The following is a 24,378-nucleotide window of genomic DNA, read 5'->3' on the forward strand; positions in this document are numbered from 1 at the left end:
AAATAAATAAATAAATAAATCTATCTATCTTAAAAAATAGAAATAAAAATAAAAAAGCAAACTAGGCACCTGGGTGGCTCAGTTGGTTAAGTGTATGCCTTTGAATTAGGTATGATCTTAGGGTCCTGGGATCAAGCCCCGAGTTGGGCTCCCTGCTCAGTGGAGAGTCTACTTCTGCCTCTCCTTCTCTCCTTCTGCCCCTCCCCACTGCTCATGCTCATGCTCTCTCTTTCTCTATTTCAAATAAATAAATAAGAAATCTTTTTAAAAAATACATAAATAAAAATTTAAAAGCAAGCTATAGGGGCCACTGGGTGGATGATGATTAGGCTAAAAACAAAGTTTCACAAAGTAGTTTTAAAAAGAAATGACCATTTTACTCTGTATATATCTCTAATTGTTTGAAATTTCTACCAAAAATACATCTGTATTATTATTTGTATGATTAAAAATAAAATAACTAATACAAGTTAATAGATCTAATGACAGCCCATATGCTGAAAACGCCTTCTCTGAGATGCTTAAAGTAAGAATAAAAACACAAACTTATAAACACATTACTTAAAAATCAATGATAGACCTAGTGGAAGAGAGAGATCTATAGAATATTAGTCATAACCTTAACCCTTATGAAGGATACTGCCCAACCTTGAGGTCAGGTCAAAGAAAGCTATTAAATGCTTTCTCAGGGAAGCGCGGGTGGCTCAGCAGTTTAGCGCTGCCTTCAGTCCAGGGTGTGATCCTGGAAACCCGGGATCAAGTCCCACGTCAGGCTCCCTGCACGAAGCCTGCTTCTCCCTCGCCTGTGTCTCTCTGCCTCTGTGTGTGTGTGTGTGTCTCTCTCATGAATAAACAAATAAAATCTTTAAAATAAATTAAAATAAATAAATAAATAAATGCTTTCTCAAATTGTTACTTTCACTTTATTTATTTTTAAAAATTTATTTAAAAGATTTATTTGAGAGACAAACAGATGCAAGAAGACAGGGGGAGGGGCAGAGGGAAGGAATCAAGCAGATTCTCTGCTGACCATGAAGCCCGGTACAGGCCCTGAGATCATGACCTGAGCCAGAACCAAGAGTCAACATTCAACTGACTGAGACACCCAGGTACCCCTGCTGCTTTCATTCTAAAGGCAGACAGTGGAGCTAACCCAATAGAACAATTTCTAATTCAAATAGGCTTCCTATTTGGGACTGCAATATCCAAACTAGAAGAGGGCAACAGTGAGAGAGTCTACCATAGTGGCAACTCCTCTGAAGCACCCATGCAAACTATGGCACGTGGCATGGCATATCGGATGTTTCATTTATAAATAATGTCTACTTGCTTGTAAATCATGCAGAAAACAGTTAAATACTAAGAAAAAAATGGAAAATTTATTTAAGATTTTATGTATTTATTTTAGAGAGAAAGTGAGAGAATAGGGGGCAGAGCAGAGGAGAGAGGCAAGCAGACTCCATGGTGAACATAGAGCCCAACTCAAGGCTCGGTCCCACAACCCTGAGATCATGACCTGAGCTGAAACCAGGAGTCAGGTATCAATCAACTGAGCCACCCTGGAACCCCAGAGAAATGGAAATTTTAAATTAAATCTCAAAAAAGAAGTCCTCCTATCCCACCACCTTTGATTCATTCTTAGCAGACCACTACATCTCCAATTTCAAAAAGAAAAAAGAAAACATCAAAAACATCCTCCCTCATCTTCCTCCTACAACACCCACAAACTTACCAGACTCCCTATTACCTGTTCCTTCTTTCCCTCAAGCATAAGAAAGAGGGATCTCTCACCCACATTCAGGCTAATCCTGCACTTGTGCTCCAAATTCTACTCCCTTCCAATCCTCTGCAAGGACCTCTCCCTGCCATCTATCTCCTCTCTTAGATCTTCAACTTATTTATTGTTGTTTTTTTCTCAAGTGACTAAATCAACTGTAATGACTTCAATTCCATCTGTAAGAGGATGCCTTCAAATATCTTCATCTCTAACTACAATGCTCTCCCCAGCTTCAGATGTTGGCCTTTAAACCTCTCTTCAGGGACGGGGATCGGGGATCGAGTCCCGCATTGGGCTCCCCACAGGGAGCCTGCTTCTCCCTCTGCCTGTGTCTCTGTATCTCTCTCTGTGTCTCTCATGAATAAATAAATAAAATCTTTTTTGAAAAAAAATCTCTCTTCAATGTCCTATAGAAATTCCAACATGTCCAAAACTAAATTCATTTTTCTCCTAAAACCAATTCAATTCTACTTCTATTCTCTATCTCAAGAATAGACCAGCATTCACCCAGTTTCCAACTCAGAAACACCTCAGTAGATGTTACTTCTGACTTCCTCTTGTCCTTGAGCCCCCTCACATCCAATCAAGTTCTACCTCATATTTGTTCATTTCTCTCCATCGCCAAAGCTGTTCCCCGGTTTAGGTCCTTTTCACATCACACTTGGATTATTGTAGCATCCCTTATACTCTTATTTCTAGTCTTATCCTTCTCTACATTTTTCACAAAGCAGCCAAAGTTGTATTTCTAAAATGCGTATCTGACAAGTTACTTCCTTACTTAAAGCATTCAACAGTTCCCTACTACCTTCAGGATAAAGGTCAAATTGTTTACTGCATGACCCTTCAAGATGTGGTCCCCTCTTACCTCACCACCCACTCCACTGTGATTTTTACTTTCAAGGGACAATGAACCAGCCATTTGCAGTTTTCCTACTATGCTCTCTCCTCCTAGCTTCATATAATCCCAACAGAATCCTAAAGCATCATATTGGTGACTCCAAACCCAAAGCAGCAAAAAATTCTCATACTTTATCTCAGTAAATCTTCCTTTAGAAAAACCAGTTTTACCAAATTCTACAGTGCCACATAGTGGTGAGAGAGGGAAGCACATAATAAAGATGAAGTGTAGCTAACTGGAAGAGAGGAGGACTTCAGAAAGCGTGAAGCGATTTACCTTCCCTTTAATGGGAAATGGCACTTCCCGTTAATGGAGTGCCTCACTGCAACTCCACGCAGTTGCATGTACTAGGACACCTATGATTACTTAGCTAGTCTTGCTCATTATATCACCCTCAGGAACTTACATCACTTGGGCTCAGGCTGCCCAGCCCATTCTCCTGCTCAGAATCCTTCCCAGATTCAGTGCCCTGGGAGGACCGGGGATGTGATGGATGGATCCAGATCTCTAAGCGAGTGGTGTCATCTCCAACATGCCGGAAAGTAGACTTCTTTCCTTTCCGCCACTGGTCAGGGCTCAGTTCCAATTCCTCATGTTGCTTTTTTTCCATCTGTTCTGCCTGTACAATATACAAACACATAAGCTCAGACTCTCCTGGGATTCAGCTAATAAAAACAGGCAGTCACCTCATGTGAGTTTATTGCCCAGGGGCTATAAAAAGTAAAGACTTTGCTATAGTCCCTAAGTAGCAAAGTATTATCTTCTTTGACTCATAGAAGTTATTAATTCCATAATCTAGATGTACATCCAAGGGCCCTGGAGAACTCTCCTAAAGATGAGTTTGGTTCTACATAGGGGCTGACTGGCTCCATCAACATAGCCCAATGGGACTCCTTGAGGACATTATATGTCATTCCCCGGAGGACACAGAAGCACTGAGAAACACATTCTTTTACAAAGAAATGAATCTGCCTGCATCCCCACTTACCTTTCGTTTGGTCTCCTCAAACAAGCTCATGAGACTCTCCTTGGCAGTCAGGATAGGGTTGCTGGCAGCTAAACTGCGCATATAGTAATAGACAGCATCAAGCTTCCTCCTCTGCAGAAAGAGGCCAGAGACATCAAGTCAACCAATTCTTTTCCTGACTCTAGCCTGAGTCAACTGACATAGAAAACCTTACTATCTCTCCCAGGCTGTGAGGAATTCCAATAAGAATATCAGAATGCTATCCACAGTAGAAGCCATGGCAATTACATAAGAGATCTTTCCTGGAGCAGTACTCTATCTTACATGGAGAAGTACTCTAAAAGCCAAGTACTCACAAGAGGGAGAAGAGAATAAAGAGCCTCATAAAATATAAAATCCAACTACATTTTGGTTTTAGAGAAAGAAATGTTCAACTCACTAGGTATTGTTCAAAAAATTATATATAACAATGACAACATCATTAAGCATAGCGAGAAAAGTGACCATCACTTCATAGATTTTTTACCTCTAAACCTAAGAACACTGCCCCATAGGCATTATTATTCCCATTTTAGAGATGAGGAAATAGGAGCTCAGAAAGACTATTATCTAACAACATAACATGTCCTACAAGGTCTCCAAGCCAAATCTGGATATACCAGTATATAAACCTAGGTCTGTCTGGTTCCTGAGTTTAGGTTTTCACTATTTCATACTGACTCTGCTGAGAAAGGGAAATATGAATTATTATCCAATGAATTCAGCAAATAAATATTTCAAGTCTGTTTTACAACCGACTAACAAGGAAAAGAAGTAAAAGAAAGGGAGAAAGTCAAAAGGCAAAAGAGAAACACTAAGCAAAGGGCGAAAGATGTCAAAAACCTTTCTCCAAATTCATATACATTTCTCCCCTTTTCTTCTGTTTTAAAATGCATCTAGAATACTAACTTCTCTCTCTCCCCAGTAACTCATTCTTTAAAACTTACATCTTAAAAAAAAAAAAAAAGCAACGAAAAAATCTCACACCTTCTATTCAGCTAGCATGGTTAAAGCTACTCATTCTAAGGTCAACTGCCTAAGTTTGAACCTGGTCCTGCCACTTACTAGGTAGATATTTATTAGAAGATATTTATAAACATATGGCTTCTAAATGAATAAAAATTCATATAATACATACAGTTTAACAGAATATCTGACATACTGTTAAATGTGGGCTATTTTTTGGTTTGTTTCTTGTTTTTTGAGATTTTTTTAAAGTAATCTCTACTACACCCAATGTGAGGCGTAAACTTACAATCCCAAGATCAACATGCTCAATGAACTGAGCCAGACAGGCACCCTTAATGGGGGCTATTTTTAATATTCCTTCAATCTATACTAATCTCAGGCTATCCTACTCACTTGATTTTAGACTGTATTTTGTTGATTCTACAATGATTTTTTTCAAATCTTAACATTTCTGAAATCAAACAGAACTTCCAATCAATATCTACCATTATGTCCCACTTATAAGAATCACATATTCTTTCTTAGTGGTCCAGAAAATAACGGTACATCTAATCAATTGCATCGCATTTTATGACGTCTAATTTGTATCACTGTCTACACACCTCACTTGTCTTTTTAATGTATTTTTCAGAGCAGAAACCATATCACATATTCATGACTCATAGCACCTAGCAAAGTACTGTACTGTACACAAGGCATGCTCTCACCGAGTTTTTAGATTCATCGAATGACTGGAGACAGAAAATTGAGAAAGTGATGTTAATAGACAACTAGGATAAAAGGGAGACAGAAAAAGAGGGACAGAGGAAAAGAGCTTGAAAGGAGTACTAATTTAGGTCAGAGGTCTATGAAAGAAAAATACACTGATTTAATCAGAATGGCAAAAAGCCACTGAGGGAATTCAGTGAAGTTGTAAGACATTATGATCAATGCTCAAAAATCAGTTATATTTCTACACATTAGTAATAAACAATCCTTAAAAGAAATTAAGAAAATAATTCCATTTACAATAGCATCAAAAAGAATAACATACTTAGGAATAAGTTTAACCAAGGAAGTGTAAAACTTAAACACTGAAAATTATAAACATGTCTAAAAGAAATTAAAGAAGACCTAAATAAATTAAAAACACCTGTGTAAATACTCCGTAAGGCAACTACACAGTCAATGTAATTCTTATGAAAATCCCAATGACTTTTTGCAGAAATGAAAATGCTTATCCTAAAATCCATATGGAATTACAAGAAACCCCGAACAGCCAAAATAATCTTGAAAAAGAACAAAGGTGGAAAACTCATGTATCCTGATTTCAAAATTTACCACAAATCTACAGTAATTAAAACAATGTGGTGCTGGCATAAGGGTAGACATATGGATCTATGGAAGAGAACTGAGAATTCAGAAATAAAGCCAGATACCAACTGATTTTCAACAAGGATTCCCAAGACTAGTCAATGGGGAAAGAACACAAAAGAATGAAGTTGGACCCCTATTTCACATCATATACAAAAATTAATGAAAAATGGATCAAAGATCTAAATATAAGAGCTATAACAATAAAAACTCTTGGAAGAGGGGCACCTGGGTGATTCAGTCAGTTAAATGTCCAATTCTTGGCTTTAGTTCAGGTCATGATCTCATGGGTTGTGAGATAGAGCCCTGCATCAGGCTCTGTGCTCAGCCAGGAGTTGCTTGAAGATTCTTTCCCACTGCCCTTCCCTCAAAACTCATTCACACTCTCTCTCTAAAATAAATAAATAAATCTTAAACAAAAAAACTCTTAACATGATGAGATGAGCATTGGGTGTTATACATTGGCAAACCGAATTTAAATAAATAAAAAAAAGCCTCTTAGAAGAAAACACAGGGACAAGTCTTTTTTTTGGGGGGGGGGGGGGGACAAGTCTTCTTAACTCGAATTTGGCAATAGTTTCATAGCTATGACAGCAAACACAAGCAACAAAAGAAAAAACAGTTAAATTGGACTTTATCAAAATTTAAAGCTTTAGTGCATCAAAAGACACCATCAAGAAAGTGAAAAGACAATGCACAGGAGAAAATATTTGCAAATCACATATCTGAAAAGGGTAGGAATAAAGAATTCTTACATCTCAACAACATAAAAGAGAACCCAATTTTAAATATGCAAAGGATCTGAATACACATTTCTCCAGAGATGATATTCAGATGGGCAACAAGCACACGAAAGTATCACTATTTATTAAGGAATGCAGGCCAACACCACCATGCCATACCACTTCAGACCAGCTAGGTTGAGTACTGTTTAAAAAAACAAAACACACACATAAAAAATTAAAATAAAATAAAATAACTAAAATAAAATAAAAAAACAAAACAAGGGGTGCTTAAGTGGCTCAGTCAATTAAGCATCTGCCTTCACTCAGGTCATGATCACAGGGGTCCTGGATCGAGCCCCCGTCATCAGGCTCCCTCCTTCAAGGGGAGTCTGCTTCTCACTCTGCCTCAATCCCTGGCTTGTGCTTAACACCCCCCCAATCAATCAATCAATCAATCAATTAAATCTTTAAAAAAGAAAACAGAAAATAATGAGCAAGGACAAGGATGTGGAGATACCAAAATCCTTGTGTGCTGTTGTTGGGAATACAAAATTATGCAGTTGCCAGTAGGGTGGCTCCTCAAAAAACTGAAAATAGAATCTAGCAATATGATCCTGCAATTCCACCTCTGGGTATATTATCAAAAGAATTGAAAGCAGGGTCTTTTTCTTTTTCTTTTTTAATGTTACTTGTTTATTCATGAGAGACACACAGAAAGAAGCAAAGACATAGGGAGAAGGAGAAGCAGGCTCCCTGTGGGGAGCTGATGTGGGACTCAATCCCAGGACCCTGGGAATCACAACCTGAGCCAAAGGCAGATGCCCAACCACTGAGCCATCCAATCTCTGAAAGCAGAGTCTTAAGGAGATTTTTGTACACTCACATTCATGGCAGTATTATTCACAATGGTCAAAAGGTAGAAGTGTGCACTAACAGATAAAATGACAAAATATGGTATATACATACAACTAAGTGCTCTTCAGTCTTAAGGAAGAAATTCTGACACAAGCTGCAACATGGATGGACCTTAAAGATATAATACTAAGTGAAATAAGCCACAAAAAGACAAATACTATATGATTCCACTTATACTGAATACCTAAAGTAGACAAATTCAGAGACAGAACCTAAAAGGGTAGTTGTCAGTAGTTGGGAGGGAGGGGAAAATGGAGAGTTGCCTAAGTAATGGGTTTAAAGTTTTAGTTTTGCAAGACGAAGAGAGTTCTGGAGATCCGTTGCACAACAATGTAAATGTAAAATGGGTAAGATGATAAATTTCATTTTATGTATATTTTACAATTAATTTTTTTTTCAATTTAAGAAAAAGAATGAAAAAAAAAGAAAAAAGAAAAAAGAAAAAAAATGGGCAAAGGATTTAAATAAACATTTCTCCAAATAGCCCAAAAAGGTAGCTCAGTATGATTAGTTTTTAGGGAAATGCAAATCAAAACTACAATAAGATACTACTTTAAAATCAACAGATTTGGGATCCCTGGGTGGCGCAGCCGTTTGGCGCCTGCCTTTGGCCCAGGGCGCGATCCTGGAGACCCGGGATCGAATCCCACATCAGGCTCCCAGTGCATGGAGCCTGCTTCTCCCTCTGCCTGTGTCTCTGCGCCTCTCTCTCTCTCTGTGACTATCATAAATAAATAAAAATTTAAAAAAAAAATAAAAAAAATAAAAAAAAATAAAATCAACAGATTTGGGGCAGCCCTGGTGGCTCAGCGGTTTAGCGTCACCTTCAGCCTGGGGTGTGATCCTGGAGACCCGGGATCAAGTCCCACGTTGGGTTCCCTGCATGGAGCCTACTTCTCTCTCTCTCTCTCTCTCTCTCTCTCTCTGCCATGAATAAATAAATAAAATCTTTAAAAATTAAAATAAATAAATAAATAAATAAACAAACAAACAAACAAACAAACCCAACAGATTTGGGACGCCTGGGTGGCTCAGCGGTTGGGCGCCTGCCTTTGGCTCAGGTCGTGATCCCCGGATCCGGGATCGAGTTCTGCATCAGGCTCCCTGCGAGGAGCCTGCTTCTCCCTCTGCCTGTGTCTCTGCCTCTCCTCTCAATCTGTGTCTCTCATGAATAAATACATAGATCTTTAAAAAATAAATAAATAAATAAAATAAAATCAACAGGTTTGTAGATAACAACAAAAAAATTCTAAAGTTTATATGGAAAGGCAAAAGATCCAGAAGACCCTACACAATACCGACAAAGAAAAACATGGTCAAAAGACCAAATTACCCAACTTCAAGACGTATTAAAGCTACTGCAACCAAGATAATGTGGTACTGGCCAAAGAACAGACAAACAGATCAATGGAAAGCCCAGAACCACACAAATACAGCAAGCTGATCTTTGGCAAAGGAGGAAAGGCAATTCAATGGAGAAAAGATGATCTTTTCAACAAGCGGTGCTGAAAGAACTGGATACTCACATGCAAAACAATAAATCTATGCACAGACCTTACACCTTTCATAATATGTAACTCAAAATGGATCATAGACCTAAACATAAAATGTAAAACTATACAACTCCTAGAAGATAACACAGAGGAAATCTAGGTAACTGTGGGCTTGGTGGGGAGTTCTTAGATATTACACCAAAAGCAAAATCCACAAAAGAAAGCGCTGGAAAGCTGGATTTCATTAAAATTAAAAACTTCTGGGCAGTCTGGTTGACTCAGTGGTTTAGCGCCACCTTCAGCCCAGGGCATGATCCTGGAGACCGGGGATCCAGTGCCACATCGGGCTTCCTGCATGGAGCCGGCTTCTCCCTCCCTCTGCCCGTGTCTCTGCCTCTCTCTCTCTGTCTCTCTCTCTGTCCTTCATGAATAAATAAATAAAATCTTTAAAAAAAAATTAAAATTTTGTTCTGTGCTAAGAAAATGAAAAGATACAGAAAAATATTCACAAAACACGTATCTAATAAAGGACTGGTATTAAAAATACACTCTTAAAACTCAATTAAAAAAAAAAAAAACCAACCTGGGGCACCTGGGTGCCTCAGCCAGTTAAGCATCTGCCTTCAGCTCAGGCCATGATCCCAGGGTCCTGGGATGGAGGCCCACATCAGGCTCCTTGTTCAGCAAGGAGCCTGCTTCTCCCTCTCCCTCTGCCTGCTACTTCCCCTGCTTGTGCTCTTTCTATGTCAAATAAATAAATAAAATCTTAAAAACAAAAACAAAAACAGGCATGCCTGGGAGGTTCAGTGGTTGAGCGTCTGCCTTTGGCTCAGGCCGTGATCCCTGGGTTCTGGGATCCAGTCCTTCATCAGGCTCCCCACAGGGAATCTGCTTCTCCCTCAGCCTATGTCTCTGCCTCTCTGTCTCTAATGAATAAATAAAATCTTTAAAAATATATAAATAAATAACCAAACAAAACAATTTAAAGATAGGCAAACGATCAAAACAGACACCTCACCAAAGAAGATACAAAGATGGCAAATAAGCACATGAAAAGATGTTCCATATCATATGTTAAAAATGAGTTAAAATGAGATAACACTACATCATTATAGAATGACCAAAATCCAGAACACTGAGGACACTAAATGCTGATGAGGATACAGGCAACAGGAACTCTCATCCACTGCCTGTGGGAATGCAAAATGGCACAGCCACTTTGGAAGACAGTTTGGCAGTTTCTTCCAAAACTACATACACTCTTATCATACAATCCAGCAATCACACTTAGTATTTATCCAAATCAGATGAAAACTTATGTCCACACAAAGACCACAAACATTTACAGCATTTTTATTTAGAGGAACAGAGAAATTACGGTACATCCACACAATGGAATATTACTCAACAATAAAAAGAGCTATCAAATCACAAAAATAACCCTAAATGCAATTACTAAGTGAAACAAGCTAATCTGAAAAGGCTGCATACTGTATAGTTCCAACTATATGACATTCAGGAAAAGGCAAAACTACCGAGACAGTAAAAATTAAGAATGCTAGAGGTTGAGAGGAGTGAGGAGGGATGAACAGGTGAAGGATAGAGCATGGGGAATTTTTAGGACGGTGAAACTACCCTGCATGATACTGTAATGATGGATACATGTCATTATAACTGTTCAAATCCACAGAATGAACAAATCAATAAAAGTGAACCCTAATGTAAACTAGCAACTTTAGCTAGTGATAACATATCAATACTGGCTCATCAATTAAAACGAATGTATTACATTAATGCAAGATGTTAATGACAGGAAAAACTGAGAGGGGAGTTGAGGGAGTACACGGGAACTCTTTGTACTTTCTGCTTAATTTTTCTGCAAACCTGGGGATCCCTGGGTGTGGCTCAGCAGTTTAGCATCTGCCTTCGGCCCAGGGCATGATCCTGGAGTCCTGGGATCGAGTCCCACATCAGGCTCCCTGCATGGAGCCTGCTTCTCCCTCTGCTGAGTCTCTGTGTCTCTCATGAATAAATAAATAAAATCTTTAAAAAAACAATAATAATAATAATTTTTCTGCAATCCTAAAACTGACACACAAAAAAAAAGAAAAAAAGGAAAGAGAAACATTAAAGAAAAAAAATGTTTCCAAGTGGTGGGAGAAAACCCACCATGAGATATCACTTTACACTCACTAGGTTAGTCATAATCAAAGAAGTGAAAATGTTGGTGGAAAAAAAAAAAAAAAAAGAAAATGTTAGTGAAAACGTGGAGAAATTAGAACCCTTGTACATTGCTGGTGGGAATGTAAAACGGTGCAGCCTCTATGAAAAAGTTAAACAGAGGGAGTGCCTAGGTAGCTCTGTCAGTTAGGCATCTGACTCTTGATTTTGGCTCAGGTCATGATCTCAGGGTCATGAGACTGAGCCCTGCATCATGCTCCATGCTCAGCAGGGAGTCTGCTTCTCTCTCTCTGCTGCTCCCCTCACTCACACATTCACACACACACTCTCTCTCTCTCTCTCTAAAAAAAAAAATAGGTGTAGCCATGGCAGCCAACGCTACCATTAACCCGTCGTAGCTGCTGCCTCTAGAGCTCGTGGACAAATGTATAGGATCAAGAATTCACATTGTGATGAAGAGTGATAAATTGTTGGCACACTTTTGGGATTTGATGACTTTGTCAATACGGTACTGGAGGATGTCACTGAGTTTGAAATCACACCAGAAGGAAGAAGGATCACTAAATTAGATCAAATTTTGCTAAATGAAAATAATATAACAATGCTAGTTCCTGGAGGAGGAGGTCCTGAAGTATGAATGGATTTCCTTACTTCTGCCTTTTGTCCTATAATGACAACAAAATCTATTTTTTTTAAGCCTTTTATTTATTTATTTTTTTAAGATTTTATTTATTTATTCATGATAGTCACACACACACACACACACACAGAGAGAGACAGAGACACAGGCAGAGGGAGAAGCAGGTTCCAAGCAGGAAGCCCAACGTGGGATTCGATCCCAGGTCTCCAGGATTGCGCCCTGGGCCAAAGGCAGGCGCCAAACCGCTGCGCCACCCAGGGATCCCTTTTAAGCCTTTTAATGTTTGGATTCTGTAAAGCTAAGTTTCCCGTTAAAGGGAAATGTTTTGAAGATGCATTGTAAATGCCCATTTTTGTAAGTTAATCATTATTATTTTGGAAAAAGAAGAACAGTTGTTCTCTGAAGACAAAATAAAAATGTTTTTGGTTAACTGTCAAAAAATAAATAAAAAAATAAAATAAACAAACCTTAAAAAAAAAAAAACTAAACACGGAATTACCATACAACCCAGAAATTCCACTCATAGGTATAGACTCAGAAGAACTGAAGACAGATATTCAAATACCTGTATCTCACAAAAGCACTATTCACAACAGCTAAAAGGTGAAAACAACCAAAATGTCCAACTACTGATGAATAAAATATGGTATATCCATACAATGGAATATTATTTGGCCTTAAAAATGAAGTACTGAGACATTCTACAACATAAACAAACCTCAAAAACTTTATGCTAAGTGAAAGAAGTCAGATGTAAAAGGTCACATACTGGATGGTTCCATTTATATGAAACAATCAACAGGTATATCCTGAGAAAAACGCAGACTAACAGTTGCCAGAGGCTGGGAAGTAGAAGAAATGGAGAGTAATGGGTATGGAGTTTCCTTTTGGGGTAATGAAAATGTCTTGAATTAAGAGCTGATGGCTGCACAATACAATACTGTTAATGTACTAAAGATAATAAAAAGTGAATGAAGACATTCAATATATCTATTGATGGAAGTGTCTCTATCAACCACACTACTTAATCAACAATTTCAATTCATCATGAAGTGTTAGGAGTTTCTTTGAACCTTTTATTGAACAAAGGGGAATAAAAATTTTAATTCAAATATTGTTTACTTGGGCAATGAAATTTACAGCATTATGAAAACTCTACCAGCTAAATGAGTATGTTAGCTGCTTTATATTTAAATCTTTTTTTTTTTTTTTTAAGATTTTATTTATTTATTCATGACAGACACAGAGAGGGAGAGGGAGAGACATAGGCAGAGGGAGAAGCAGGCTCCATGCAGAGAGCCCCGATGCAAGACTCGATCCCAGGATTCCAGGATCACACCCTGGGCCAAAGGCAGGCACTCAACCACTGAGCCACCCAGGCATCCCTATATTTAAATCTTTGATACCTCCGGTTGACCTTCCCCCCTTTCAATTCAATTTCCTTATTAGGGGCTGTTATTAGCTCCCAAGGCTCTCTGATAGAGGCATATTTAGAGGAGTCTGGTAAGACCTAGGAAGATACAATTTAGCACTAAATGCTTCTGCTAAAACTTAATAGGAATAGGGGATAATCTGGGGAAAGGAAGGAAGGATCTCACTACTTAGGGCTTCAAGGAAAAGTGAAAGTTCCCTGGAAATGAGTAACTTCATTCAATAGGACAGGGAAGGAAAGCAAGACAAGATTCAGTGCAGAAGCCTTGGTCAAAAACAGAGTGGTGTTTGGCTAGAGCATGAACATACCCTGAGGAACTTAAGTGCAATGAAAGGGGATGAAGTACAGATTCAACTGGAATAAGGAATCACTGACAACTAACCTCTGAAAGTAACAAGAGGAATGTGAGGATGGAAGACAGGAAAGGATATTTTTTAGGTTTAGTGTTCAGATGAACTTTAGCCCCAGGAGCAGAGATGCTATCAAAATCCATTCTTTCTAAGATACTGCCTGCAAAACACTCCCCATCCATAGGATTGCTTACCGTGTACACTGCCAGCAGAGCCAACTGATTATAGGGACGCCCATTCTTGGGAGCAATATGCTGTGCCTTTAGATACCAACTGGAATAGAAAAACAGTAAAAAATGCTAGCTTCGTATTAACACTTTCCCAATTCATCACCTAATAGTCCTAACTGCTTAAGACATAAGCTGGAGTGTTAGATGTAGTTGGAGTGGTAAAGCCTGATTACAAAGACCCACAGGGAAAGCTGTAGGGCTTCCACATGGGAGGCAGCTTGGGTGGCCCATTGTCCTAACACGGCTTAGCTTAATGCCACAAGGAAAGAGAAGCAATGAACAAGAGGCAAAAGTACCTGCGTGCTTTCCCGTAGTTTGCTGTGTCATTGGCTTGTTCCCGATACCTAGCGATATCTCCTTGGCAAATCATACATCGCTGGGCACTGATCAAAGCATATTTTACCTTCAGGAAAAAATGATCAGTTAGCAGTATACCCAAGAAGCTCTAACTTCAACCCCAAAGGACAAAGATAGGATCAAAGTGACCAAACAGCATTAATAAATCAGGCACTAGTAGTCCTCAACAAAGTAAAAAGTTTTTAGTCTAAGCTAGGCTAGCAAAAAACATGTGATGCAAAATTTAATGAGAAGAAATGACAGAAAAAAGAATAGGTCATTCTTATTTCATGTCCCAGGTAAACAGAAGAAAACATTTCGGAAACCAACAGTCAGGAAACCTAACTATACAAGAGTTGTGTGATCTTCCATAGGTCTTTGGGATTGTTTTGGGGACTCAAATTCCTTTATCTGAATACCAAAATACATATTCCATAGGGTAAGTGGAGAGAATAAGTGTTAAATACTTCGCAAATTATAAAGTGATATACAAATACCATGACAACTGTTTATTCTGTTATGTTCCTGTCATCACTATAGTCTCTCTCTCCTCAAATTCTTAATATCACTGCACTGTTACTGCATTACATTCACTTTGCAAAACAATAACAAATCCCTAAAACAATAGCATAGTTACACTTTACCAAACACCTACAAGAGGGGATCCCTGGGTGGCTCAGCGGTTTAGCGCCTGCCTTTGGCCCAGGGCGTGATCCTGGAGTCCCGGCGGCCTGTGTCGGGCTCCTGGCGTGGAGCCTGCTTCTCCTTCCTCCTGTGTCTCTGCCCCCCGCCCCATCTCTCTATAATTAATTAATAAATAAATAAATAAATAAATAAATAAATCTATCTATCTATCTATCTATCTATCTATCTATCTATCTTTAAAAAAAAAAAAAACCCACCTACAACAGTGCCCTGGACTGGGTAGTTCTCACTCCCTCTCTATATGTGTTTTCTCACTAATGGGATTTGCATCTGTCCCTCAGTGAGAACACAACAGAGTACACCCTTAACAATCACAAGACACATGTCCAACCAAAAAACCTGAGGAACATCACTTCATAACATACAATTCCACTCCACTTCACACATAAGAAACTAACACATCACCGAATAAAGAACAAAGCCTTCAAGAAATAGATGTTACCCTTAGGAAGGCTCATCCACTAGCTAAATAACTAGCTACTGTACATCAACCTCTTAATACATAATAAATGTGTGCCTCAGCAAAGTTATATACCACTACATGCCATATACCTTCAGAGTCCTGACCATTCCACACTTTCTATGAATACCAAGAGCCCTTTGTATTTAACTAATGAAGTACAAAGAAAACAGATTATGTTTCCATACCACAGCATTCTGCTATCTCAATGCAGGGAAGAAAAAAACAAATTTCACCAAAGGCAGCCTGCTATCCTCTGGATAAAGTCCCAGATGATCTAGCTTCTGGTCACCTCTTCAGCACCATTCTCCCCCACACTCTGTCCCTCAGTCAGACTAGACTTTTCTCAGTCCCCCCAACACACCATGCCTCTTTCTTGCTTCAGGACCTACACATACACTATTTCCTCTCCACAGAATGTTGTAGCATCTTCACATACACCTCCACCTGGCTATAACATCTCAGGTCTTCAGCCCCAGCTTAACTATGACTTCCTCAGTCTTCCATGATCCTCTAAATTCCTTTATATTATACCACCACCACAATATCCTTTCCAGAAATCACTGTATCTGCAATTACTAATACACCATCTATACTCACCCCTAATCAAACTCTAAACTCCATAAGTTGGGATCATGGCTTTCTTGTTCCACAATGAATTATATGTGCCTAGAAAGACACATGGCGGGAAGCCTGGGTGGCCCAGTGGTTGAGCATCTGCCTTCGGCCCAGGGCATGATCCTGGAGTCCCAGGATCAAGTCCCGGATTGGGCTCCCTGCATGGAGCCTGCTATTCTCTCTGCCTATGTCTCTGCCTCTCTCTGTATGTATCTCTCATAAATAAAATCTTAAAAAAAAAAAAAAAAAAGACAGACAGACACGTGGCATGTAGGAGAGTCTCAATAAATACTTGATTAGTAACAGAGTTTGTGTACAGCAATCATGAGTAGAAAGACAAGAGGAAGTCTCTGCTCCATAAATCATGAGCACTTTTCTAATGAGTCTTTAACCTCTTCCTTTCCCCTGACCCTTTCCTCTCAATATAGAAGTCTCTACCAGCTTAAAAACAAACTTCTCAGGGGATCCCTGGGTGGCTCAGCAGTTTAGCACCTGCCTTTGGCCCAGGGCATGATCCTGGAGTCCCAGGATTGAGTCCCACATCAGGCTCCCTGCATGGAGCCTCCCTCTCCTTCTGCCTGTGTCTCTGCCTCCCTCTCTCTGTCTCATTAATAAATAAATAAAATCTTAAACAAACAAACTTCTCTTGACACTATGTTCTCTTTTATTTATTTATTTTTAAAGATTTTATTTATTTATTCATGAGAGACACAGAGAGACAGAGACAGAGACACAGGCAGAGGGAGAAGCAGGCTCCATGCAGGGAGCCCAATGTGTGACTCCATCCCAGGTCTCCAGGATCACATCCTGGGCTGATGGTGGTGCCAAACCGCTAAGCCACCAGGGCTGCCCTATGTTCTCTTTTAATTACTATCTTCCCTCCTTGCATTCACGACCAAAATTCTTACAAGAATGGTCCAATATATTACTCCCTTCTTGTATCTACTGTCTCACTTCTTATTCTCTGCAATTTGTCTTGCATCCTCTCCAATTGAAATAAATTGGGTAAGTTCATCCAATCCAATGGACACTTTTAGTAATCTTAACATTCAATGACTCTATAACACTTAGCAATTCTACCCACTAACATCTTGAAATCTGATCCCCCTGGCCCCACTCTCTGGCTGACTGGCCAGTATCCCAGTATCCCAACTTCTGCTTCAACTATCACTTATAGATTGATGACTTCTGAATCCATATCACCAACTTAGCTCTTTCCCAAGCTTTGAACAGACCAGAACATTCATCTGCTCATTTTCAAGTTCCTCCATTTATGCAAGCCAAAACTGAACCAATCTCTTCCTTCCCTGCCACTCTCCTAGACGACAAGCTGGGAGATGATATAAACTCATGCCTCCTATCTCATCATTCGCACCAAATCAGCCAGCAAGTCAACTCTACTTCCCTTATATATTTCCAATTTGTCTCCTCTTTTCCACCTCCACTATCTCTACCTTAGTTCAGGCCTACAACCTGATTCCCCAACCTCTATTCTTGCCCAAACTCCTCTACTATTTGCCAGAATGACTGGTTCTAAGAAGAAATCTATGCTACCCACTTAGTGAAAATCAATCCATGGCTCCGCACTGCTTTCAGAATAAATTCCAAAGTCTTCAGTATGGATACCAAAGTTTCTGATCTATCCCTTTCTACTTCAGTTTTACCTCCTGTAACAGCCCAATGCCACATTACAAAAACCAGAATACTGAACTTCTTACACTTTCCAACAAGGCCTGATTGTCTCCTGCTGTGCCCTATACTGCCCCTTCAACTCCTAGTCGTGTTTCAAGACTTGATAGTCTCTCAGAAGTCCCCCTTGACACCACCAGTCTGAATCAGAGCTACTTCACTCTGCCCCTTCCACACTGTATATGTAACATTACCATAGTACTTACTACATGATTATTGCTGGTTTACTTGGTCTGTTCCTCCACTGGACTGTATCTTTCTTTTTTTTTTAAAGATTTTATTTATTTATTCTTAGAGACACAGAGAGAGAGGGGGGCAGAGGCACAGGCAGAGGGAGAAGCAGACTCCACGCAGGGAGCCTGACGTGGGACTTGATCCAGGGTCCCCAGGATCACACCCCGGGGTGCAGGCAGCGCTAAACCGCTGCACCACCAGGGCTGCCCTGGACTGTATCTTTCATTCTGTACCTCAACATCCAGCACAGTGCCTAGCACAAAACACTAGACAAATGCTTACTAAACGGATGATTAAATTTAAGATAAAGAAGCTGGCTTACTGTCTTGCGTAATGGCTTGCTGCGAATGGCAAGACCATCCATGTAGTCCTCCAGTTTGAACTTGTAAGTAACCTGCAGCTTCTGAAGCAAACTATCAAAGAAGTCACTACCCTATAAAGACAAAAAATAAGAAACAGCTGAATCAGGCTGTTGTGATCCAATCTACCTACCAGAAACTAGGACAAATAACCTGTTCACAGTTCTGCTAATGTTTATTCATCCCATGTAAAGAGAGTATACACAGTATTTAGTGGTCACCAACTAAACACATATTCATAGCATAAGCCCCTTTTTGAAAGCCCAAATGATTTTCAATCGTTTTAAAAATATGAACACACATACACACCACAGACACACTTTCTCTTCCTACAGCCACCAACCCCCCACCACCAAATAAGACATTCAGAAAATTTCCAAGCTCAGAACTAACTTCAATTGCCAATAAGTTATGGTCCCAAGGAAAGCAACAAGGTAGGGTAGGCCTAAACCCAAGAAAAGAACATAAAGTTTTTGCCAGTGTTCTGCTATAAATCATCGTATTTCAGGTGATAAAAACCCATCACAACTACAGATACAGAATGCTAAAGCCTTTATCCTGAGAACAAAAAGATGATGGTTTACCTCATCCAAGAGCTCCAAAAGTCTGTTCCGAATCTGCTCTGGGTTCTCAACATTCGGATCCTTGAGAAGCTGCCTGAACTTCTCAATCACCTGATAGAAAGCATTCTTCCACAGGATCTGATCCACATTCTGATTATCAGAGAACTCAATATCTAATAGGATACAGCGCTCATATAGCTGCAGCAGTTCAGCTCTGGAATAAAATACATGCAACTTCTAGCTCCACATGTATCACAAGAAAGGCTAGATCCAAGATCCGAGCTTCTTGCAAATTAAACACCTTCCTTGGCAGGAAATCCAAAATGCCACCAGGTATAGTACTCATTTGACTTTTCATTCTACACAGCAGAATGTCATTCTACAGACAGTTATGTCTAGTAGTTTTTCCCCATATGCCTCCACCTAAATTTAACAGCTGAAAGAAGATCTTTGCCACAAGCTATATGTTGTTCACTTCTTGGCATTCTGGAAAGTCTTTCCATTTCCAGATTCCATGTACTCCTAAAGATTTTTTTTCTTAAAGAAAAAGTGGGAAGCATCATTTCTAAGACTAGAAACAAAATTTTGTTATTTTTCCAACTGTCCCTTCCTTTAAAAATCAATGTGAAAGGGATTTAACACCCAGTGACTGGCCAAAAAAGTTTCTACATTCCTCAGTCACTAGAGCCTATACACCTCCAGCTTATCCCCATTTCCCTCTAGCCAGGATGGAACACACCATACCTGAGCTGAGCCATCTTCTCCAGGCCCTCAGGACTGATGCGGTCCCTGGAGAGAAGGTTGCTGAGCTGCAGTTCCTGGTTGTCAGCCACCCGGAGAAGCCTATGTAGCTCCTGCTGCTGCATGTTCCTCATGTGCTGTTCCATCTCTTCAGGACTCATAGTGTTGGCAGGGAGAGGGCTACAAATATACTGTCCTGATGCAGTTGGGTAGCCTGGGTAGTAAGGCCCAGGGTACACACCATTCGTGGGGCCCACGGGGTACTGCAGAGCACTATAGCTTGTATAGGGATACTGAGAGGCAGGGCCTGGTGTCCGGGGGTAATAATAGGGGTTGTCAGAGTTTTGAAACTTATAGTAGGATGCTTGGGCCTGGCGGGAGTCACCCCAAGTAGGGCTGACTTCATCATCAGTGTCTAAGAAATGCAGCTGGGGCATCTGGCTCTTAAGAGCAGGTTTCTGATCAGGATTGTTTGGGTCCCATAATCTCCGAGTGGTGCCTCCTCGGCCCCAACTCCGAGATCCCTTACTACCAGATCCAAACAAAAGCCGAGGTCCCAAAGGTGCAGATTCCGGAGAACCAGTTGAATTGACAGATAGGGTGGTATGGGCAGGCAATATCAGAATGCCACGTCCACGACCTCGAAGTTCTTGTTTCAGGTTTTTGGACTCCTGCTTCTCAGAGCCTTTGCCCCCACTGCTCAAGCTTTTGTCAGGCTTTATCCTATCCACATCCTCCCTGGATGATATCACCATGGGGGAATCTTTGTTCATGGTTTCTGCATCAAAAGTGACACGAAGGGTGCCTCGATTTTCTTTTCCGTTGCTTTTCTGCTCTCCCTCCCCCCGACCAGACCAGCTTCTTTCTAAATGTTTTTTCCTTTCCAAGCTCCTCCTAGGCTCATCAGGCTCATCAATTCTGTCCTCATCTAAAGAGTCAGTTGAGGACATAGATACTTGCTTCTTCAGTCGTGGCCTCTCCTTGGTCCTGTCCTGTCGGCGGCGACGACATCCATTATCAGTCAGGCCAGCCCCCTCAGCACTGTTGTTGCTGCCAGCTGAGCTAGTGCTACAGGTGCGGTAGCGGTTCCTCCGCTTGTCTGAGCGGGAGTAGCGCTTTGCAGAACCCGGCTTCCCCTGTGCCAGGTCATCATTTCCTTTCCTTATCCCCTCCCCCTTCTCAATCCTCTTTCCTTTTTCTCCTTTTACAGCCCTTACTCTGTCACCATTTAGGCTCTTTTCTGCTTCATTTTTGTCTAGTTTATTCATGACTTCCTCTTTCACATTTCCCCTGTAGTCATCTTCTTCTACTCTCAGTTGTTCCACCTGGTTGAGGATTTCTTCCTCACCCACCCTGTTGGTCGATTCTTTGGTAAGAGTCTGCAAACGCCTTCCAGGCTGATAGATCTGCATATCAGGTTTCTTTGTTCTCTTGATAATTCTTAGACTTCGATCCTCTTGTCCAGAAGTCCTAGGAAAGGACTCCTGAGGCCCAATATTTTCTGGGTCTACAGGACCATTTTGATGTTGGTTATCCAATTCCTTGCATATGTCTTTAATGAGCTGTGTATCATTTCTAACAGCAGAGGAATCTCTGTGATTAACAATTTCATCCTTAAATTCGTCACTCCCAGAAGGTTCCTTGATTTTAGGTTTGTTCCTCAGTCGAGAAAGACCAGGCTTATAGATTTCCAGATCTGGGCGCCGGTTATCTTTGCGTTGCCTGGGCTCCTTCATGTTTTCTATTATGTTGAGGAGGAACAGGTAGGAGAAAATAAAAGGGAGGGGAGGGAGGAAAGGAAAAAAACAACAACCTGTCATTTTGGTTAAGTAAGAGAAAAGCCCAGCAAAAATAACACGTAGAGGGGATCCCTGGGTGGCGCAGCGGTTTGGCGCCTGCCTTTGGCCCAGGGCGCGATCCTGGAGACCCGGGATCGAATCCCACATCAGGCTCCCGGTGCATGGAGCCTGCTTCTCCCTCTGCCTGTGTCTCTGCCTCTCTCTCTCTCTCTCTCTCTCTCTCTGTGACTATCATAAATAAATAAATACAGCAGTGCTCTTTAAAAAAAATAAATAACACGTAGAAATGCTAATATTGATGGACAAGGAAGGAAATTTCTGAAGAAGCAGAAATTCTACTAGGTTTACAGTATGTGTTTAGCAACTAGCAAAGCTAGGAAACTTCAATATGTTAGAGCTATCTACACTTGGGTTAGGGAAACCGGAAAACAACAACAACAACAACACGCTCTCTTGCGTTACCCAAGTCCTACCTATCCAGATGTCCAAGACCCCAAACTACCTTATCATTGCCAGAATAAACGATCCCTAATCATTCGAGCATCAGACTATGCATGTTCCTCATGGAACCCTTAGATCCATTTTAGTCTTTTCTTCTAGTGCTTCTAATATTTTTCCAGGGTGGTTAAGCCCTTTTTAACACAGTTGTAGTTGGGGGTAAGGGAGAAAAAGAGAGAGATGCACAATAACCTTTGGACACCTTTGGGGAAAAAGTTTGCAATTCGAGTCCCTGAACTTGGCCAGGACAATCCTCTTGTTTTAGGATATCAACTGCCCAAACACATACCTCTTGTTGAAGCAAACAGGAAGCAGTTCCTTTCACATTTTTCAACTCCACTCATGCTCACCAACTCTCTAATAGCAACCAGCAGTCATTCCAAGGAAATACTGCTCAGACTATTATCATTAGAATACTGGGACTAACTGCTACTATGATGTGGAATATGAGAAAGAAAAAGTTCCAAAAGGATCTTTCTCTGGAGGATGATGAAGGTATTGTGACATGCTCTCAAAATACCAAGGACTGCAGCTCTTAAGAATAAGGGTCTTTCGAAACTACTCTCCAGGATCCATAAACTTACCCAAGGGCAGATAAGCAAGTACCTACTTTTTGTATGTTACCTTCATCTGTTAAGGTTAGAGACTACTACAAATAGACACTAAATTTGCCAAGGGGAAAACTAACAGGAATTAGTGAGATTAGAAAGTACTCAAAATAGGGCAGCCCTGGTGGCTCAGCAGTTTAGCGCCACCTAAACCAGGGTGTGATCCTGGAGACCAGGGACTGAGTCCCACACTGGGCTTCCTGCGTGGAGCCTGCTTCTCCCTCTGCCTGTGCCTCTCTCTCTGTCTTTCATGACTAAATAAATCTTTTTAAAAAGAAAGTACTCAAAACAGAATGCTTTATAAAATCCTAGTGTTGGGGCAGCCCAGGTGGCTCAGTGGTTTAGCACCATCTTCAGCCCAGAGCATGAGCCTGGAGACCCTGGATCGAGTCCCGCATCGGGATCCCTGCATGGAGCCTGCTTCTCCCTCTGCCAGTGTCTCTGCCACTCTCTCCCTCTCTCTGTGTGTCTCTCATGAATAAATAAATAAAATTAAAAAAAGAATCCTAGTGTTTGTTCTATAAACACCAATTCAAACAAGCTCATAACAGGAATAAGTAATATTCTTCAGCACTTAAACTCATAGGCCTAACAAAACAGAAAGAAGCAAAAGCAAAAAAAGCCCCTGAAGTGTAAGACAGTGCTTCAGTATTTTCAAAAAGCTTAAAAGACCAGCTCACCAAGCACGAATAAAGGTAAAGCAGCTTACCTCCAGAATAACTCACTCTCAACAGCCTTTGTAACTTAGGTGAAAGTTGGGATGAGAAAAGCTACTACTACTTTTCAGAGAAGAGGGGAAAAACAGCCTGAATAATCCCATTCAGATGACAAAAAAAAAAAAAAAAAAATTCAGACTTTGGCCACAAGCCTGCACAAGCACAACTAGCATTCTATACAACTACACCTAACAAAGGAGAGATGAGATATTAGAATCTTCCTTGGAGCTTTCCGGGTGTAGATGGAGACTTTAATTTGCAAGATAACCATTCTCTCTGATAAAAACTGCTCCTACACACGCCAAGGGCAAACCAGAGTAGAGTCAGCTCTCTACTCTCCGGTGGCGCAGCCTTCAGAACCCTGCCTTGAGGGAAAAAGTTCAGCAAGGAAGTCCCAAGCTGTTCAATCTTTCTCTTCGATTTTTCTCAGTTCCTTCTCTCTAACTCTAAAGGGATGACAGGACCGGCATGCGGATGATTCCTCTGGGAACGACACACCTTGGGGCCCCTCCCAGACCCCAGCGCCCACTCCTCGCCCCGTCCCCTGAGGACTAGGAATCCACAAACTGGCCTGAAAAGGCTGGGGCAATAGAACAGTCACCTTCGCGGTGAGAAAGGGGGCGGAGGCAGGAATTCGGGTAGGGCTCTCCGGGAGGGGGCCGGGGCGGGCCGAATCCGATTCCAACACTGGCCCTCAGGCTGCAGGGGCGGCCAGGGGACCGCCCTCGGCCCCCGCCCCCACTGCTGGGGGAAGGGGCGGGGGCTTCCGAGCTCCGCCGACTAAGCAGGGAGGAGGCAGAGGAGGGAAAGGGAGGCGGGGCGGGCAGGCCCAGCCCAGGAGCTGGGCGGTGCGACTCACCTCTGCTCCCGGCCTGCGGAGCCAGAGCGGCCAGGATCCCTCGCAGCTCCGACGCGGAGATCCGGACACGCTCCAACCCCTCCGCCATCTTCGCGGCTGCTGCTACAGCTGCAGCCACTCCGCCACCGCCCCGCGCAGCCAGGAAACCACGACCGACGGGCGGCGCGCGCGCCTGCCCACCTCCCACCCGTGTCCCCGCCCCCTCCCGCCTTCCTCCCCCAACG

At 41.3% G+C, this 24,378-nt stretch overlaps 1 protein-coding gene and 1 pseudogene across 4 annotated transcripts in view; one reads left to right on the top strand and one right to left on the bottom strand.

Annotated features, from left to right (window-relative positions):
* SMG6 (SMG6 nonsense mediated mRNA decay factor) overlaps positions 1 to 24,371 on the bottom strand; it is a 239,644-nt gene extending 215,273 nt beyond the window's left edge. Inside the window, exons 1-8 of one of the 4 annotated variants that reach the window (XM_026016159.2) lie at positions 24,155 to 24,371; positions 19,678 to 21,415; positions 18,955 to 19,147; positions 18,334 to 18,444; positions 14,266 to 14,372; positions 13,934 to 14,012; positions 3,664 to 3,774; positions 3,082 to 3,294 (exon numbers count right to left, since the gene is read on the bottom strand). In XM_026016159.2, the coding sequence (XP_025871944.1) occupies positions 3,082 to 3,294; positions 3,664 to 3,774; positions 13,934 to 14,012; positions 14,266 to 14,372; positions 18,334 to 18,444; positions 18,955 to 19,147; positions 19,678 to 21,415; positions 24,155 to 24,242 (2,640 nt within the window). In that variant the 5' untranslated portion in view covers positions 24,243 to 24,371. Of the gene's footprint in view, positions 1 to 3,081; positions 3,295 to 3,663; positions 3,775 to 13,933; positions 14,013 to 14,265; positions 14,373 to 18,333; positions 18,445 to 18,954; positions 19,148 to 19,677; positions 21,416 to 23,896; positions 24,076 to 24,154 lie in introns of those variants that run through there. The other 3 variants (XM_072741189.1, XM_026016160.2, XM_072741201.1) reach the window with 3 other exon arrangements.
* Positions 11,683 to 11,963, top strand: LOC112933103 (U6 snRNA-associated Sm-like protein LSm5 pseudogene; annotated as a pseudogene).
* Positions 24,372 to 24,378: the final 7 nt, after the last annotated feature.

Source organism: Vulpes vulpes, chromosome 2, assembly GCF_048418805.1.
Source record: "Vulpes vulpes isolate BD-2025 chromosome 2, VulVul3, whole genome shotgun sequence".
Classification (NCBI taxonomy): domain Eukaryota; kingdom Metazoa; phylum Chordata; class Mammalia; order Carnivora; family Canidae; genus Vulpes; species Vulpes vulpes.